The 19,914-nt window shown below is 40.5% G+C and overlaps 1 protein-coding gene and 1 long non-coding RNA gene across 2 annotated transcripts; one reads left to right on the top strand and one right to left on the bottom strand.

Moving 5' to 3' along the window:
• Positions 1–56: 56 nt before the first annotated feature.
• LOC117491067 lies at positions 57–19,597 on the bottom strand. Its single transcript, XM_034140912.1, has 12 exons — positions 19,297–19,597; positions 18,830–19,159; positions 17,978–18,325; positions 17,423–17,551; positions 17,283–17,326; positions 17,090–17,206; positions 3,817–3,901; positions 3,315–3,659; positions 2,483–2,821; positions 1,873–1,989; positions 1,504–1,562; positions 57–243 (listed from the first exon to the last, which is right to left on the bottom strand). Exons 1-12 carry the CDS (start codon positions 19,337–19,339, stop codon positions 124–126), a joined length of 2,076 nt encoding a protein of 691 aa, XP_033996803.1. The 5' UTR covers positions 19,340–19,597; the 3' UTR covers positions 57–123.
• On the top strand, positions 14,162–15,059 carry LOC117491374. Its single transcript, XR_004556770.1, has 3 exons — positions 14,162–14,431; positions 14,540–14,583; positions 14,668–15,059. It is a non-coding gene; the product is annotated as an uncharacterized LOC117491374 (long non-coding RNA).
• Positions 19,598–19,914: the final 317 nt, after the last annotated feature.

Raw genomic sequence — 19,914 nt, 5'->3', positions numbered from 1 at the left:
GAATAAAAATAACAAAGATGGATTTTCTGGCAGAAGTCTTCAATAATGAATCAGTCAATTATTCAGTGTTTATTCAAGATGAATCTAACATGAAACACAATTGACCTTATTTTGTCGTATAGTTCACTGATGATCTGTCATGCCAGAGTATAGACAGTCCTGCTGTAACTCACTGTTTTTCCATCTTTTGGCTTTTCTTGAGGGGAAATCCAGCGCTACATAGTTCAGTGCTGCTCCACCGCCCTGCAAAAGAAAATAAATAGGATTGTGAGCTTTAAAGGTCCCCTATTATACTGTTTTTCATCAATATATTATAGTTCCCAGTTATATACAAAACATGTCTCTGAAGTGTTTGGCTCCAAATACCAAACAGATCATTGTAGCATCCCATAATCCCCTCTGTTTCAGCCCTGTTTCAAAAGTGCTGATTCTCTGTCTGTTACTTTAGATCAGGGGTGTCAAACTCAATTGAATCGCGGGCCACATCAGCATTATGGCTGCACTCAAAGGGCCAGTTGTAACTTATATATAAATATATATATAAAATAATGTATCATATTACATTATTGCCTCTGCATTGGATTAATGTATCTGATAGGGTAATAACTTCATAATTAACTATGTCTGAAAGCAGAAGTCTGGGGCAAATAATTGCAAGTATCTTCAGTGAGAATGTCCCAAAATGATTTAAAAAGAAAAGCTGGAAAAGAAGTCAAAATCGGAAGTGACATTTAAAAAAAAAAAAAAGGAAGTGACATTTAAAAAAAAGAGTCAAATTCTGAGAAAAGGGCACATTCTAAGAAAAAAGGCATATTTAGAAGAAAAAAAGTCAAATTCTGAGAAAAAAAAGTCTAATTTGAGATGCATTGTGGGACATGTAGTTTATGGGCAACGTGCTTCTGTAAATCATCATGTAACCGTATAATAAACATATTATATTCTTTGCAAGGTCTTGTGGGGCCACAGTAAATGAAGTCACGGGCCGGATTTGGCCCCCGGGCCTTGAGTTTGACACCCCTGCTTTAGATGAAAAATAAGGAGCCACTCCCAACGCCCCTCAGAGATATTTGGTTAAAATGAACACAATGGTGCTCTAGGAGGAGATTCAGGTGATAAGGTGGGGGGGGGGGGGTTACCTTGGTTAGTTATTGGCTAATGGTCACACAAGCCAAAACATTGTTATGACATAATAAAGTGGCAAAAATCTGATCAGCTCATTTTCAGACAGGTTTTTATATAAATGGATCAGGACAAAAAGTGAGCGAATCTTTTTTCCTGAAACTTTCAGAATCTCTTTACACAGAGGACACATGTTTATGGATTTTGCATAATAGGTGACCTTTTAGAGCATTTAAACCACAACCAAGTGAATATCAAATTAAACATCAAAATTATATGTCAAATGTGCAGTTAAGCACCCAAAGATTTCTGGGTCTTTTTCTAACCCAATTGTAACAGCAGTTACTGCCGTCATGCATAAGATGATATATAAATGATCTTTACCACATTAATTGATTCATCCTCAGCCAATCTTTCATCAAGAGCATGGTTGGAAGATTCTCCTGTAAAAAAGAAAAAAATGAAAGGCAAACAATTAAGCTATTGTTGTCATTTCACATCAAAGTTTGTGATCCAGGAATAATTACTTTACTGCTGGCACAACCCCACATTTGAATCTTTACCGGCATTTCATTTACATTAGTGCACGTAGAAGAGCTGAAAGCTGAAGCTATTAATGTACCAATACAGACGTTATGATAACCATTATCAAACCATTACAATTACTGCAAAACCTAGGTAAAAATATGCTGAACTGCTGAATCCTAACTTGGTTAATGTTTCAAAGACTTTACACAAACTCCATGAATCTACCTTTGCAATGTTCACAAACTGACTTTTGATTTCTGAAGATTATAAGAACAGCAATCACAATCAAACAGCAGGCCAGCAGCGTCCCGAGCACAGGGACAAATAGGTCCAGTTGTTGTCCTGTAATGAGAAAAACAATTACAGAGAAAATTAACTATTAGCTCTAATGTAATTTAATTGCTTTTACATTAGTAAATAATTATAATTAATTATAGTTGTATAATCACTAAAAGCTCTGAATTTTGAGTGATGATCCACTACTGTACATAATTTGTGTGTCAGTAGGAGGGCTTGTTGGCCTTCCATAACAGTAAAAACTGAAAGGAAAACAAACTAATTGTTTCACAGCAGCAGTGACTTGTACTTTAAAAATGCTTTTTGTAGTATTGCTCTAATGTGCAATTTTAGAGCTATATGTTATAAGCTGCACTAGTACATGGACAGCAAAAAAAGCCTTGATGGACAAAAGAGTACCGCAGGAAATGTAGGAAACACACACACTGAAAAAACAGATAGGGAAAGTGTAGCGGAGGCAGCTAACACTAAAGCCTATTAAGGAAGCAAGAGAATAATCAACATAGATGCATTGTGAATTAAATAAGATGTAACGTACTTGTCTCTACTGTAGTTCCTTCTCCAAACAGGATCTGTCCACATGTAGCCACAGCACAGTAATACGTCCCGGTATCAGAGGAGTTGTGTATAGTTTTGAACAGACTGAAGACACAACTGCTTTCCTTTTGTTCCTCACTGTGAGTGTAAATTATGCTTGGATGGGATTCTCCTGATCCAGACCTGAACCAGTACACATTGTGTTCGCCTGGACACTGATCTGCCTTTTCTTTGTGTTTGGAGAGGAGTGAACACTGGAGAGTCACTGAGTCGCCGGGCTGGACTGACTTGGTCTTCAGACTTTGTTTCACGTAGATAGATTTCTTCAGGTTTTTATGATCTGTGTGATGGACAAAAAGGCAGGATTTAACTAATGGATAGTAGTCAAAGTCAAAAGTCAACTTTAATGTCAATCTTACTCAGTTTGTGTTTACAGACAGAGATCGAAATGACGTTTCCAACAATCCTGAATATGAAATGTTACAATATACAGATATGTATAAAATATGTATATCCTATATACACAATCAACAGACACATTTACACATTATGCACAGATTAAGATAATAAACACAACAATCAATATATATTAAATAATATATACTAAATAACAGTCACTTCAATATCAATATATTTGGTGCAAGATTGTCCATAGAATGTGCATTTATTGCAGATTGTCCATAGCAGCGCAAAAAAAAAGGGTCTTGTGCTGGATTTGAGTGTCTGAGTGTGTGTGGGGAGTTATAGTCCAGTGGGGGAAGGGGAGAGAGGAGGAGGGAGGGAGGGGAGAGAGAAATTGACAAAGCAGCAAACAATAAATGAACATACTTTACCATTAACAACCAAAAGTGTGCTATTAACCAATTCCATGGTGTATGCTGTTCCTGCTTGACAGAAGTACGTTGCTTCATCTTCTTTAGTTACATTTCTGATGTTCAGAACAAACTGACCATTCAGTTTTTTAACAGCTAGTCTTGAGTTTTTAAATTCTCCTTGAAGTGTTATGTTCGCCAAAGTTCCTGCTGCAACTGTTTCGACCATATATCCAAACTTCAGCTTATACCAGTAAAATAACCCGGCTACATTTTCAACAGTTGAACATGCCAAACCCAAATCATCGCCAAGTTCCACCACAGTCAAAGAGATCTGGTGAGAATCCTCTGCAGTTTGAATCAGGGCTGAAGAAAAGAGATAAATACAGTCTCAAAAACTGTTACAAGCTCAACAGAAGACAGTTAGATACAATAATTCCTAACATGTTTTGTGTTATATTTATACAAAACTATATATTACAGTTGTATTCATCTTAAAGTAGAAAAGGGAAGTTGCACTCACACAATGCACTTAGAAAAATCAAAGCAGCCAGTCCTCCAATCATTGTGACACAGAGCCCTGCTCGTGCACCACTGATGTCTTCACACTCAAATGGAAGATTTTATGTCATGGTTTTCAAGGCTTACAAAGTGGAAATCAAACCGATTGGCTGAGACATAATGTACTTCCTGTAACATTTTGCAAACCTATGACCCATTTTTGGTAAATAAAGTAACGAATGCTTTTTTCACTGTATCAAAGCAAATGCAGCTAAGGTGTACATTTAAAGTCGACGAAAGGTTATTTATAGTGTATAATAAATAATAATTTGGGAACATCTGCACATTCTTCAAATGTTAAAGTTTAGCTTTGAGTGTTTTTGAGTGCATGTTTGATAATAAGAGAAACACTATGCTCTTCCTCCAAATGCCACTAAATCATTGGGAAATGCAGGATCATGGAAGAACTAAAGGCTATAGTAGTGCATTTATTCAAGTACTGTACTTATTTTTGAGGTCATTAAATTATGTTGTACCTTTACTCCAATACATTTATCCGACTACATGACAAAAAAATGCTGGTGCACTGATTTATATTTAACTATCAATAATTTTATGAAGCAGTTCAAATGAAATCCTTCTCAGTGACCCATGATAATTGTTCATGTTATTTAGTGGGAATGCTGATACAGCATTCCAATTATATGTTGTTCCACGGACAAAAAGTTTATTATTCCGCCGACTTATTTTGGAGCTCTTCTCCTCCCACATTCAACATCGCAGAAACTCCGTTCAAACATCAAAACGTTCAGCTCGGTCGGGAATCGCAGGCTATTACTTTTATCATTCATAATTTTCATAATTCCAGAGATACATCCCATAATTCATCACATTTTTAACATTTGAACTTTAACATTGCGCAGCTCATTAAGGCAGAGTGTGTGATGTCACAGCTAGAGGGTAGGAAATCTTGAAATTTGCCTTCATATATTTTTTTAAAACTGCCATAATTCCCAAACCCTACCTTCCTGAGATATAATTTGTCATGACAAACGTAGGAAAACATCTCGTAGCTTGAAAAATGACAAATAATTAAGCAAAATAATTAAACAAAATGCCTCTTGAGGGCATGAAGTGACAAAAACGCCCATTGTAATTTCAGGCAGATATTTCCTCACAGCAGCAGCCGCACACCTTTAGTTAAACTGCCAAAAAGGACACATTATTAACCCGAAAGTACAAAATTACACTTCAGATACTCAACTTCCTTGACATGCTTCTCGTTTTGAAATTTCACAGATATCTGTTATCGTTCTTCCACAAAACGTTCACATGTAAGAGGTTCATCTCTCATTCAGAACAATGGAAACCTTTGATCTCTGCACACCTCGTTAGTTCAAATATAAACACCTGTGTCATGGAACACGATGATGTCATAACACACAGGTGTTCGTGTTTGAGCTAACGACGTGGTCACTGGAGTTTAACAGACTGTCTGAGCCTATTCTTTTCTGTCTGATGGAGACTTCATACTGACTTCAACATGTTCCACCTATTTTATACATTATTGGTGACACACAGCTGTCGTCGTTAGCTCAAATATAAACACCTGTGTCATGGAACACGATGATGTCACATTGACAGGTTTGGTAACGATGCAGCCATCAACGCATCTAAGCGTATTATGGGGTGTCATCAAATGTCGTTGCCATGGCGACAGACCACTCGCCATGAAGCACGATGTCGCTGTAAGTCCAATGGACACGGTCCGATCATCCCCCAAACTTCGCTTGTATATCACCGGTCCAGCCCTCAACAGCTCTACGTCAATTATGGGGTTTCTTCAAATGCCGTTGCCATGGCAACACAATGCTCGCCATGAAACACGGTTTTCTCATAACTTCAGTGAAAATGCTCCAAACGGCCCAAAACTTCACAGGTTTGGTAACGATGCAGCCATCAACGCATCTAAGCGTATTATGGGGTGTCATCAAATGCCGTTGCCATTGCGACAGACCACTCGCCATGAAGCATGATGTCGCTGTAAGTCCAATGGACACGGTCCGATCATCCCCCAAACTTTGCTTGTATATCACCGGTCCAGCCCTCAACAGCTCTACGTCAATTATGGGGTTTCTTCAAATGCCGTTGCCATGGCAACACAATGCTCGCCATGAAACACGGTTTTCTCATAACTTCAGTGAAAATGCTCCAAACGGCCCAAAACTTCACAGGTTTGGTAACGATGCAGCCATCAACGCATCTAAGCGTATTATGGGGTGTCATCAAATGCCGTTGCCATGGTGACAGACCACTCGCCATGAAACACAATGTCGCTGTAAGTCCAATGGACACAGTCCAATCGTCCCCCAATCTTCACTTGTATATCACCGGTCCATGCCTCAACAGCTCTACGCCATATCTGAGATCTCACCATATGCCGTTTCCATGGAAACGCATCCCTCGCCATAAAAGACGATGTCGCTATAACTCCTATGAAAATGTTCAAAAACTGCTCAAACTTCACATGTGTGCTAACAGTCCAGCCGTGAAGACATCTACGGGACATGCCGTTGCCATGGCAACACAATGCACGCCATGAAACACGGTTTTCTCATAACTTCAGTGAAAATGCTCCAAATGGCCCAAAACTTCACAGGTTTGGTAACGATGCAGCCATCAACGCATCTGAGCATATTATGGGGTGTCATCAAATGCCGTTGCCATGGCGACAGACCACTCGCCATGAAACACGATGTCGCTGTAAGTCCAATGGACATGGTCCAATCGTCCCCCAATCTTCACTTATATATCACCGGTCCATGCCTCAACAGCTCTACGCCAAATCTGAAATCTCACCATATGCCGTTTCCATGGAAACGCATCCCTCGCCATAAAACACGATGTCCCTTTAACTCCTATGAAAATGTTCAAAAAGTGCTCAAAATGCACATGTGTGCTAACAGTCCAGCCGTGAAGACATCTCCGAGACAGTTTTGAGATTTCTTCAAATGCCGTTGCCATGGTAACACAATGCTCGCCATGAAACACGGTTTTCTCATAACTTCAGTGAAAATGCTCCAAACGGCCCAAAACTTCACAGGTTTGGTAACGATGCAGCCATCAACGCACCTAACCGTATTATGGGGTGTCATCAAATGCCGTTGCCATGGCGACACCACTCGCCATGAAGCACGATGTTGCTGTAAGTCCAATGGACACGGTCCGATCATCCTCCAAACTTCGCTTGTATATCACCGGTACAGCTCTACGTCAATGATGGGGTTTCTTCAAATGCCATTGCCATGGTAACACAAGGCTCGCCATGAAACACGGTTTTCTCATAACTTCAGTGAAAATGCTCCAAACGGCCCAAAACTTCACAGGTTTGGTAACGATGCAGCCATCCACACATCTAAGCGTATTATGGGATGTCATCAAATGCCGTTGGCATGGCGACAGATTATTCACCATCAAGTTAGTTCAAAAGTTTGCAGTTCAAATATTCTGCTGCTTTTCCAAGCCTTTTTACTTTCTTTTCAGTGTTCATGTATCATTTCAATCTAAATTCTTCACTTTCTTCTTACACATTACATTTCAGCATAGCAGTTTAGCGTCAGCTTTTCAGCATAAAGCATTCCCACTAGCAATTTCTTCAGGAATTGCATTCTCTAGTTTATCTATAATATTGTTCCAATAGGTATAACACAACCTTTTACTTTTGCAACTACATGTAAATTATACTTTTTAATGCAGGACTATTACTTGTAACGGAGTATTTATTTTAATTTGATTTGTAGTGATCATTTAATGATAATGCATCTTTCACTCCTTTTAAAAGCAAACTAGTGTGAATTCGCCAATGATGTGATACTAAATCTCTCACACTGCTTATATGTAGAAGAAGAAGGAGTCTTATTTTCTCACCCACCATCTTCCAGTAAAGGTGACGGCGCTCATATAAGTCAAACGACATTCAAGCCTTAGTTCAAGGAAAATTGAGCAACCTTGAACTTCCGCCACCCTTCTTTGAACTTCGCAGAAATCTGAAACACTGATCTCTAAAGCCAACACAATTAAAAAACACCTTATTAGTTAGATTTCCAAAAAGTCTGTGCAACAGTCCTAGTTTTGTCTAAGATTATTTACTTTATTTACTGTACCTTTCATCAATCAGAAGCCACAAGCAACTTTTTGAGAGGTGAGAAAGGTCAGGGGTAGGGGAGAAAAAATAGGCAACAAATGCAGAGATTTTCTTAAAAGAGGCTTTCAGCTGCAGACATGAGCATTATGCAACTTACCGTAGCAGTGTTGATTCATACTGCCACGGAAAAGTGTGCAATACATGTCAAATCCTTAATTGCCTCATCTACAGCTGTCATTTTTCATAGTCTACAGATCATGTAAAAAGTGTCCTCAAAATCTCAATGTCCAGTTAACAACTGTAGCAGTGGCAGGATTCATTTTTGTAACATTTGTCAAAATGATCTGAAATAAAAGTGTTTATTCAGAAGGGCAACAGGCAGGTATTTTCTAGCTTGGATAGACTCTGGGGATGGCATTATTATTATTAACTTTTTGACAGATTGTTATGACATTTTGGACAGACATTGATGGTCCCAGCAGGATGAACCCTTCCAACTTTGGTCATCTTTGGATTTTTCCTCTACCTGCATGTCCAAGTTTTCACCTAAAGGAAATATCTCAACATTTACTGGATACATTGCAGAGGAAACTTTGTATGGACATTCAAGGTTCCCAGAGTCAAATCATTTCATTTTGTGTCTTTGCTAACACATTTTTTTCAAAAGCTTGAATTCCAAACCAAGATGGGTAAAATGATACCTCCCAAACATCAGCATGTTATCATGGCCACTGTGAGTATAATAGCCTTTAGCTCAAACCACCACTGTAACCACTAGGCTGTACATTCTTTGTCTTTCTATTAACTACATAATCCGTCACTTCTCTAGAAGGATATCATTTGACATAACACACAAGGACCTCCATGCAGGCCTGCTTTTGCCAACCTTAAAGCTTCAATGACAAAAACATAACCCCTCACTGTCTTCCCACCCACAAAAATGTCTTAATGTCATGCACTACCAGCAGAAAACAGTCACTGTTTTAGTGGGAAATTGCTTTTTTCTCTCACGGTCTGAGCAACCTCAATATGTTTTTTAGCTTATGCCATTATCTTGATGCCTGTTGCTAAAATATTTTCTGTGTTAGGTAGTATGTTACTAATACTAACTCAAGTGCTGCTGCACTGGGTTAAATCAAATCTATATATATATATAACCTTAAAAGTCTCAATCACATTCCCCCAGTCAACGACAGTAAATCATGTTTCTGTTAAAGCTTCCTTTTGAAATACAGCAGGCAATGTACAAAGAACAAGGATACAAGTTTCTCCTCACACCTAAAAGCACATCAGGTAGCGAACATTGTGCTTTGATGATAGCGCTCACTGTTTATGTGTCTGTTGATGGGCTTTACCACTTCAGAGCAGATCATCTTCTCATCTCAGGAACTAGATGAAAGACACTGCCTGCAGTTGACATAACTACAGCCAGGCTGAAGAAACCGAGTTGAATCTGACTTTGCTCTTAAGATACAAATACAACACAATTTAACGTTTTATCTGATATTTTCAACAACCCTGTAATAATGAGACTAGCTGGATCAATAATAATGGAGAGATTTTTTAGTAATCCATGAAATGCTTACCTAGGCCTAGATTAATGTCATCCAGTTGTACCAAAGCATTTCTGCTAGAGAGATATATTAGAAACTTTCCACAAGTGCTAAAAGTCAAACCAAATAGCAAAACAGTACATTTGAAAGATATTTAAATTAACAAAAAAAGAATGTAATGTAATAGTACAAATGTAAAACTTAGCTCATTTCATCCTGTTCTTCCTTGTTTGTAATTGTGTCTAAAATGTGACTTATTCATTGTTATTGCTCAAGATAGATAAGTGGCTTCCTATAGATGCGTATAAGTACTGCAGAGAGAATCTATTTTTGGACAGGAAAATAGAGCTTCCGAAATAGTTTCTGAAATGCTAACAATAGATATTTTATGTGTTATTTCTAAAAAACATAGTTTGGTTCTTTTAATTTCACTGCACTGAGGTGTTTGCATGTATAAGAAACAACAAGCAAAGCCACATGCAGGAGCGGATCTGTGAGATGTAGGCTGTGGCTGGCCATTTCTCTGCTTTGACAGACCGCAAAGCATGTTTACTCAGAATGCTCATGACTTTGGGCATCAACAGGATATGTCACTAGCGTACAAGAAGCCTCCGCAGGCTAAATTTAGCAAAAGCAGTTAATGTGATAGATTTTGGTTTTGCCTTCTTGGATGTGCACTCATTTAGTTCAATCAATGTCTAGTAAACAACACAACTCAATCCCATGCAAGCACAATTGTTGAGTTGTATTTACATCCTTTGTTATAAAATGATAAAGTTATGTTGTGGTTACTATTCAAAATAAATCAATTCGATTTCTGTTACTGTTCAAACAATGATATTCACTATCGTACTCGGTATCAGGTTTGCTCACCGCTAGTGGTGGGTGAAGGGCCCTAAAAAACGAATCTACAAACCAAACAAACCAGACATTAGGTTTGACTGACCTTGATGACCATGATGAATGTCACAAGTAAACGTGTGTGAGTTGCGTAGCCCAACATTTAATCCAGGTCATCATAAGAAACTTAAGATATCCCCCCTTTCATGACTAGATTTAGAGTCCAATACTTCCCTGAGTGGAGATAGCTGTTTCCCCCTGTTTCTAGTCATTGTGCTAAGCTAAGCTGCTGACTGTAGCTTCATATTAGCAGTACGCACATGAGGCTGATAGCAGTCTTTACATTGAACTCTGCAAGAAATAAGTATATTTCTCTGGAAAAAACCTTTTTTTTATGTCGACTGCAAGCTGTGAAAACTAAGATCAGTAGTTAGCACGAAGATTTGAAACCACATTGTGTGTGTGTGTGTCTGTGTGTGTGTGTGTGTGTGTGTGTGTGTGTGTGTGTGTGTGTGTGTGTGTGTGTGTGTGCGTGTGTGTGTGTGTGGGTGTGTGTGTGTGTGTGTGTGTGTTGACTCCTCTGAAACTAAAGACAAAGATAGCCTCTGTGGTTTCAAACCCATTCTGACCAAACTTTTCTGAAGTTTCCATCTATCATCTTTTCTTTTTGTTGTATGCGTGTAAGCATCAACCAAAGACTCTCTTGTAAATTGCCTATTTATTTTAACCTTGGCAAAAACGGGGGGTTACGTATTGTAACCCTAGTTATATAAACACAGGCGGAGCCCTCTACTCAGGGCACTGTCTGTTCTATTCCGCTCGCTGAAGAGAGGTATAGGATGATAGTCAGGAGGCGAGGCCTCCTTTTATACGGTGTGATGCGCGCGCATTCAGGTAGGCCCGCCCTGGGCCGGCTACGTCTATAGAAGTCTCAGTGGAAGAATGCACCCGGGATAAGGTAGTACCCATAGAGTCCAGTAGAGGGCGGAGCCTGTGAGAGATATAACTGTACAGATCAGTACACAATAGATATATGATTCTGTAATATATGTTAAATTCCTTTCTTTCTTTTTAACATCCATTACAGAGAGACAGGAAGTCCAAGAGTGTGGATGTGATGCATTAAGTATCAGCCAAGCTTGCAACATCTTGTGTCACGTTCCTAGTACACCCATTCATTTCTTTAAAGTTGTTTCTTTTTTAACTAAACAATCTTAATATTTTGTTGAAGTATAAGTGTCCTTAGTAATTTACCATCTTATCAACAGGAGCTAATGTTGTTTAAACGTAAACGACAAATGAGTCATGTATAGAGGCTGTTTGAGGGGGAGGGGGCCTACATTCATACAAAGCAATTTTTGTGAATAATACAATTCATATATGGCTGGTGATAACTTCTGTGGAAGCTGCAGCTAGTAAATCTATCTAGAATTAACTTGGTATCACATTTGCTGAAACGGTCACTATATCCTGAAAGTCATGCATGAGATAGATCACCTGATGAATATAATTATGTTCCTCTGCCTCCCCCCAGTGCTTCTAGAGGCATTTGCTAGGTAGCAGCGCCTGAATGAAAACAACACTTGCATCATTTATTCTTGACAGAGTGGTAGGCGGAAACCTTTGAGCTAGATAGAGAAAGTGACAGTGTTAACCTCCAGAGTTTAAGTGTTTGATAGGGGCATTTGCATTTGCATTGATAAGAGGTTACATTTAAATCAAAGTCAAATAAAATCCATATTGATTGTGAAGAAATATTTATTTATATATTATATATTAAGTTGTAGTGACCACTATTTAACTAGGGTACATAATTCACGCATGGAACTACAGGTTGGGGGTATTGTTTCCGCCCGGACATATATGTTGACGGTACCTCCGGGGTACCTACAGTGTGTGTGTCCCTTTCACTTTCTCTTACTCTTCTCGGCTCGACCCGACAGCATGTCGATTTCTGCTCCTCAATAAAGCCAGATTTGTACCTCCGATGCACCGCCTCCGACTCCCTTCTCTCGGCACTACATTGGTGACCCTGACATAAGTCTCGCGAAGGATCCGAGACTGCCTCGAACACGGCAAAAAGCGCAGCTTTTCTCGAAATGCCGGAGATTCTTGGAGACGTCCGTGGCTGCCTCGTGCGCTCGGACTGAGGCTCGGTGCGCCCCACGGAATGGCTGGGAACGTCGCTCACCATTCCCGCTTCGTCTCGGCGCTGGAGGGCAGCAAGCCTTCCTACTACGAGGGGACGATGCACGACCTGCTAGGTATGGAGGGACCCGTCTTCTGCCTCGTGGAGCTGGTTCTTCGGGACATGCTGCATGTCCGGGCTGCGCTAGCTGACTCGGCTAGTGTTGAGCCCCGCGCTTTGGCCGGAGATGCTGGCCGGTTCCTCCTGGCCGCCCGGCGATTTACCCCTGAGGTGCTTGCCACTGCATGCTGCAGCACCTTCCCTGGTAAGGGCACGCCGCCTAGCAGAGGCTCCGGGGCCGCCGACGACGTCAGCGACTACCGGCCGTCGAGACCGGCTGGCCTCGACGGCTAACGGCAGCTAGCCACGACAGCTAGCCACGACAGCTGACGGCTAGCTGCTACCAACGGCTAGCGACGACTGCTAGCAACAGCTGACGATGTCTAGCAGCTACCAGCGGCTATCAACATCCGTCTGTCTTTTTTTTTGTCTTTGTTTTTTGTGGTGCCGGAGAGGAGGTTCGATCACGTCTGGTCGGCCTCGTGTGGATCCTCTCACAATTTCGCCCACCTGTTTGATCGTGGACAGGACGACCTTTTGAGTTTTTTTCTGGTGCCTGGGAGGAGGTTCGACCATGTCTGGTCAGCCTCGTGTGGACCCTCTCGCTGTTTCACCACCTCGACGGCGGTTTCGGACGTCACACACGCCTTCTTCGGCCCGTGGGTGGCGCGCTTCTGGACCCCGTCTCGCCTCTTCCCTCGCCTCGGCGGTTCCGGACGTCGCCCATGCCTTCATCGGCCCGTGGGTGGCGCGCTTCGGGACCCTGCCTGGCCTCACCTCTAACCGCGGCTCACGGTTCGCCTCGACGGCGCCCCATCTGGCCTCTCCCCTGTCCACGGCTCCTTCGTCCCGGGGACACGGCTCCTTCCTCCCGAGGACTTCGTGCCCGCCGCCGCTGTGCCTTCGCCTGCGGCCGGGCAGCGCTCCTCCCTGCTGGGGACCACCGGGTTTTTCTCGCCTGTCCCCTCGTCGCTACACGGCGACCCTGCTTTCTGCGGCCCCCTGACGTCGGCCCGTTCCGGCCCGTTCCGGCCCGCCCCCCACCATCCGGTGGGGATGCCCTCACCCTCGTTGGGGCCCCTACCCTCTTCTGCGGCCCCCTGAAGACGGCCCGTTCCGGCCCGCCCCCCACCCTCCGGTGGGGATGCCCTCGCCCTCGTTGGGGCCCCTGCCCTCTCCTGCGGCCCCCCGACGATGGCCCGTTCCGGCCCGCCCTCCGGTGGGGATGCCCTCGCCCTCGTTGGGGCCCCTGCTCTCTCCTGCGGCCCCCTTCCGACGGCCCTTTCCATGGCCCGGCCCTCGCCTGCGGCCCCGCCCTCCTCGGCCCCTGTGGTGCTTCCTCCCGGACGCGAGGATTGTGTCCATGGTTGAATTCTGGGGGGGCTTCTGTAGTGACCACTATTTAACTAGGGTACATAATTCACGCATGGAACTACAGGTTGGGGGTATTGTTTCCGCCCGGACATATATGTTGACGGTACCTCCGGGGTACCTACAGTGTGTGTGTCCCTTTCACTTTCTCTTACTCTTCTCGGCTCGACCCGACAGCATGTCGATTTCTGCTCCTCAATAAAGCCAGATTTGTACCTCCGATGCACCGCCTCCGACTCCCTTCTCTCGGCACTACAAAGTAAAATATTCTTGGGTGAAAGTACATTTTTTTTATTCTAACTAAATGTTTTTGTGTTTTCCTTTCATGTTTCAGGAACCGGCTTACGGTCTTTTGGTGATTTACAGACTGACGATGTATTTCTGCTTCTGCCGTCTGTGGTCCCGGTTATTAGTGTGATTGTTATAGCCATCCTTATTCACGCCATCAAGAAAAACAAGTGTGATTATTGCCATGACAAGGGTAAGTATAGTCCCTCTCTATATCTCACATTAGCTGATGCTAATATCAGTATTTATAAAAACTAGGTTATCCTTATCGATTTCTAAATTCCTTTTGTTCATATTGTAGCTGCCGTGTCCCTGCAAGAAAATGTTGCAAAAATAAATGTAAAGGTTAGTTCACTATTGCAAAAAATGTATCATGCATTTTGATCCGTTTTGACCAAGTTCGTTCTTGTCTGTATTACATTTCCTCAGAGAAATGAAGACCCATGGATGTATTCTACTGTCGTCTTTACCGTCATGGAAACCAGCATTGGTGTAACGAGGGAGGGAAGAGCAGCAAAGAGAGAGAGGATCTACGCTGCTGCCAAAGCTTTATGAACGTATTAGCTTGTCAGAAGTGGACTCCGCTAGGGCTGACACATATTATTTTTGCTCACAGATCGGACAGCAAGCGGATAATGAGATTTATCCTGAATTTGACAATTGTATTGCATTAAATAAGCAGACTGCAGCTTGCCTGTTTGAGTTTTAAAGCTAAAAGCTGTTATACCATGTGTGATTTAGCTTGCATTGAGACTATGATGTTTATCTGGAATATGATGTTGTTCATATGCTTACATGTAAAAATACTTGATTAAAAATAAAAGGGCATTTTGTTGGTGTATGTTGGATTTCAAATGTTGTGAAATAGTGATACAAACCGATATTAGCGAAGGCCTGTTGTGCATCTAGGCCGCAGGTACACTGCTTCTTCACCATCATGCACCCCTTGGTTTTTATCATCTTGGTCTTTTTAAGTCCATTGCCTAAAAAACCTACTCAAATATGAATATTTCCTACATAAAAATTCCACCAAATGTGATAAGAAATACTAAATATGATTTGAATGCAAGTGTGTCAATTGTCTCTCCAGAGAAGACTTTAATTGTTTTCTTCATTGACAGTGAAAGGCAGAATAATGCTTCTAGTTCACAGGAAGCATGACAGGAAATGTTACTGCAGTCATAATTAAATCATTGCTCTTTGAAATCATTACGCAAGAAGCCTCTTTAGGTTTGACAACTTTAACTTTGGGTGTTTGTTGTGAGAATGATTCATAATTTAAGCAAGCCATGTTGGTGCATGAAACACAGGTGGTCTCCTGTATGAACACCAAACACCAGGGGGCACTGAAAGGTGAAAAGCCGTAGATTTTGATTTATTTGTAAGAGTAAGGATAAAACGTTAGCTAGAGGAAACTAATAAAATAACCTCAAATGTATTTATTCTGCTTATTCACTTATATGTGTACAATATAACCACATTTCCATACACTAATATTTTTAATGCAGATGATATATTTCATGCACAGTTCCACCCTCAAAGGATGAAAGACAGCAGCTTTTTTTGTCAAGGAATCACATCAGCAAACACAGGTATTGTTAAATGAATACTAACTAAAACAGTATTCAACACAGCCCTATTCTACACTGCTGTCATACTGTGAACTACAACACATTAACAAACAACCTGCCTAGCTGGTATTAAACATGATCAAAATTTACTTTTCTTCTCTGCTTCTGAGTCACAGCATATAGAGGACACTGGCTGTTTTCTCACATTTATGTCAGACAACTCACGTGTTTCTTAATATGTTTATTAGAAGCAGCATATAGTTTGAGTTTGGCGTCTAGGCTCGGGCCTCATCACTCCACAGATGTACATAGAACATTGAGTGATGATTAGATAACTATCCCCCGAGCCTACAGGTGGAAGCTGGGGTGGAAGCTGGGGTGGTGGTGGGTCAGGTAAGCAGCAGGAACATGAAACACAGCAGCAGGAACATGAACGCAGCATTAGCAAGTGAACACAGCAGCAGCAGCAGCAGCAGCATAGCGAGGCAGAGACAGGAAGACCTGGCAGCTTAAATAGAGCGGCATGTTTAGGAGAATGTGTTTGGTTGGTTGTAAGAGGGACGAGGTGCGTCACGTGTTAATGTATCATTGGTGCTCGAGTTGACTGCCTGAACTAGCTCGCAGGCTTCGCCCCATTTATGTCTGAAAGAAAAGCTGCCTGGAGCATTTTTAAATATGAGGTTCAGCTTTCCTCTTGCTGTTGTGTTGTTTATTTTAGTTCCTCTTGTAACTTTGATTTCTTTATGAGATGTGTTCAAAATGACAATTAGAACAGTGTTTAATGATTTAATGGAGATATATATGAACCCGGCCTCACAAGAAAAAAAGACCCTTTACTGTACCTCTGATTTGCCACTCAAGCTGCTGGGTCCCATTTATTAAGGGGACACATTTTTATTATTTGCAGCCACATACAACAATGGAACAAAATGCATTTTTTTGTATTCAATCAACAGGTTATACATGTAAGCATCAAAAGAAGATAAAAAGTAAATCAATATATACTTGATATGCAAAACACAAGCTAATTACAACATGCTATAAAACTTGCACTTCAATTACGTTAAATTAATACAATACTCTATTTCAAATATCAGCTAATATCTCCTTACGGTGCTCTAGCTGTCCGCTCTATGTGTGTGCTGAGAAATAATCTGGTATACTGCCCTGGGCTAGCCGTACAACGCTGGTCCAACAAATCACCAACTGGCACTCATGCATGTGCACAGGACAGGGAAAGGAATCTCTGACTCCACTTTTAAAAAGCTAACATTTCAGAATGCCTTGGCGGCAGCGTAGATCCTCTCTCTCTTTGATGCTTTTTTGTCTCTCGTTCCACCAATGCTGGTTTTCATCACGGTGTAGATGACAGTAGAATAAATCCATTGGTCATTTTTCTGCGAAAATATATAGCAGATTATGTGAAAAACTGAAATAGATGAATTGTCCATTTTGTGTGTATGTTGATCTTACCTTTGCATTCATGTTTGCAACATAGTCTTGCAGGGACACAGCATCTTCAAAAGGAAAAATAATTAGAAAATAGATAAGCATGCACTTGTTTATAAAATAACTGATATTATCATCATGTTATATAAGGTACATTTAATTACCCTTATTATGGTCACATTCACACTTGCTTCTCTTGATGGCGTGAATAAGGACGGATATAACAATCAGACTTATAGCCGAGATCCCACACAGCAGATATATGTTGTAAGTCTGTAAATTACAGAGGGAATCTGAAGAAAAAACGAGAGGAATTTACTTTACAATACCACAAATATTTCCTTACAATCATTCTGGATTTTATTTGACTTTTTATAAACTTGTAAATATGCAGATGTCCTAATAAAATGACACTTACTTGGGTTTCTTATGACTATCTTATGATGTACAGCAAAACATAAATACTGTAACCCTTAGAGAATTGTATTTCCTTTCCTGCCTATTAGTAGGATATGAAGATGCCAAATATAATGTAAAATATTGCCCAGAACATCTTGAATAATTATATTTAATGATAGGTGAGACCATAAAGGTGGAAACTTCTGGGGAATATATTGTATATCAAACAATTTTGAATATAAATATTTTTCAAACTTAAAAGCACCTAACCCAGCAGTAAAAGTGAGAGAAAAGGTTAAAACATATAGCAATACTTTTACCTTCAGTTTTCAGTTTTGTTACATCTCCAAATAATATCTCTCCACATGAGGCCACAGCACAGTAGTAAGTCCCGGCATCAGCGGAGTTGAAGTTCTTTGAAAAGCAACTCTTCTGAGTGTCCGGTAACTTCTCACATTCCTCTTGTCCCCTTCCATCAGTGTAGATGAAGCTAGGACGAGATTTATCTGAACCGGCTCTGAACCAGAACACACGGATGTCTCCTGGACATGTTTTATTCTCAGATTTAGAGAGGACCGAACACTGAAGGGTCATCGAGTTTCCTGGAGGAGCTGGATCAGATAATGTCGGCCACTGAACAGAATATTTTGAAGTCCTCTGAGTGTTTCCTGAAAAATACAAAACTGTTTTAAAAAATGACATTTGTAAAAGTATTAACATGAATCTGCTGATATTTAGCAAATGTGGAGCTGCTTTATTAGTAGAGATTCCCTCAAAGTGAAATTAGATTATTTAAATATTGATTAGAGCTTCAATAAAGATAAAGCAGAGCATAGAACGTAATTACCAAGTTTTAACCATATATTTAAAGATATGGTGCATGGCAGAATTGGCAACACTTTTAGTGTTGAGTGGTTAACACTGTAACTTTCTCAAAGATATACAACATAGTTGTTGGTAAATAAATCAACATCCAAAGTAAATACAAATATCTGAAAACAAATAGAATAATTTAATCTTAATTGTATGTCAAACTGAATTTTTATTTTTATTTGTGTTAAAATGCAACAGATCATTTAAATGTTACTTTACTTAAACATTACCAAAGTGCAGCTTTGGATCCGACCTGAAGCATTTACAAAACTCATTCTAATGAACTAGATCACATTTACCTTTTAGTAACAAATATGTCCCACTCCATTCAGGATTGCTAAAACGTTCTGTGATTAAGCAGTGATACATTCCTTCATCTTCTGGGATTGTCCTCAGAATCGTCAGGTTGCTTAAATTGTTATCGCTTTTTACCTCCAATCTTGTGTCAGAAAACTCTGGTGCAAACTCAGGTTTTGTAAATTTGATCAGTTTCACAATTAATGTCAGATTCTCTCCAGCATTTTGCTTGAACCAGTAGAGCTGTTTAATGCCATACTCAATAGTAGGGAGAGCACATGTGAAGGTCACAGATTCACCAAGAGGAACTGTAGTCACTGGAACCAGCGTATCTGAAATAAATGACAGAATACAAACCGTGAAACATTAAATAACAATTAGTGTACAATATTTATCATGCACAAACAAAGTTTAGTTACATTATGTATCTTGTGTGCATGGACATTCTTAACAGGATACTTGCACTTACAGCCTTGGTGAAGAACAAGCAGTGTTACCCATAAAAGCAGCATCTTGATATTGTATTTTGTTAGAGAACTCTTTGGTATTTGAGTGGTTTTAAAGTAGAAGTCACATGGTCACGAGTATGTATGTCAAACTGTCAAATGCATCTGATTGGTTTTCACGGAATAAAGGTTCAAAGTTGCCCTTCCTGTAACGCTGGTCCCTCCCTAGTCTTTTTGAAGCATTATTCTTCTCAATTCACCAAAGGCATTTGAGCACTTTCAATAAAGATTAGAGGTAGCATATTGCCTATGCAGTTATACTTGAATATATCGTAAACCTTTGCTGACAGTATTGGACAACACATTAAATGATAATAAATACAACTGAGGAAATTACAAGATACCATAATACAGTTCTAAACTGTCTAGACCAGTCTGACAACCTTTCTAAAATCTGCTCCAATTCACATCACTTAGACTTAGAGCACTATTGGATTGGCAGCCTCTCCACATTAATGATATTGCCTACATGTTCATCTGCAATATTTTAAGATTGCGCATACATATAGTATTTTTACATTCACTAAGCAGGTTGAAAAACAATACAAAATGTATTTCCTTGCAACTATCCCTTCACTGCA

This window comes from Trematomus bernacchii, unplaced genomic scaffold, assembly GCF_902827165.1.
Source record: "Trematomus bernacchii unplaced genomic scaffold, fTreBer1.1, whole genome shotgun sequence".
NCBI lineage: Eukaryota > Metazoa > Chordata > Actinopteri > Perciformes > Nototheniidae > Trematomus > Trematomus bernacchii.
This window is presented reverse-complemented; position numbering and strand designations above follow the sequence as displayed.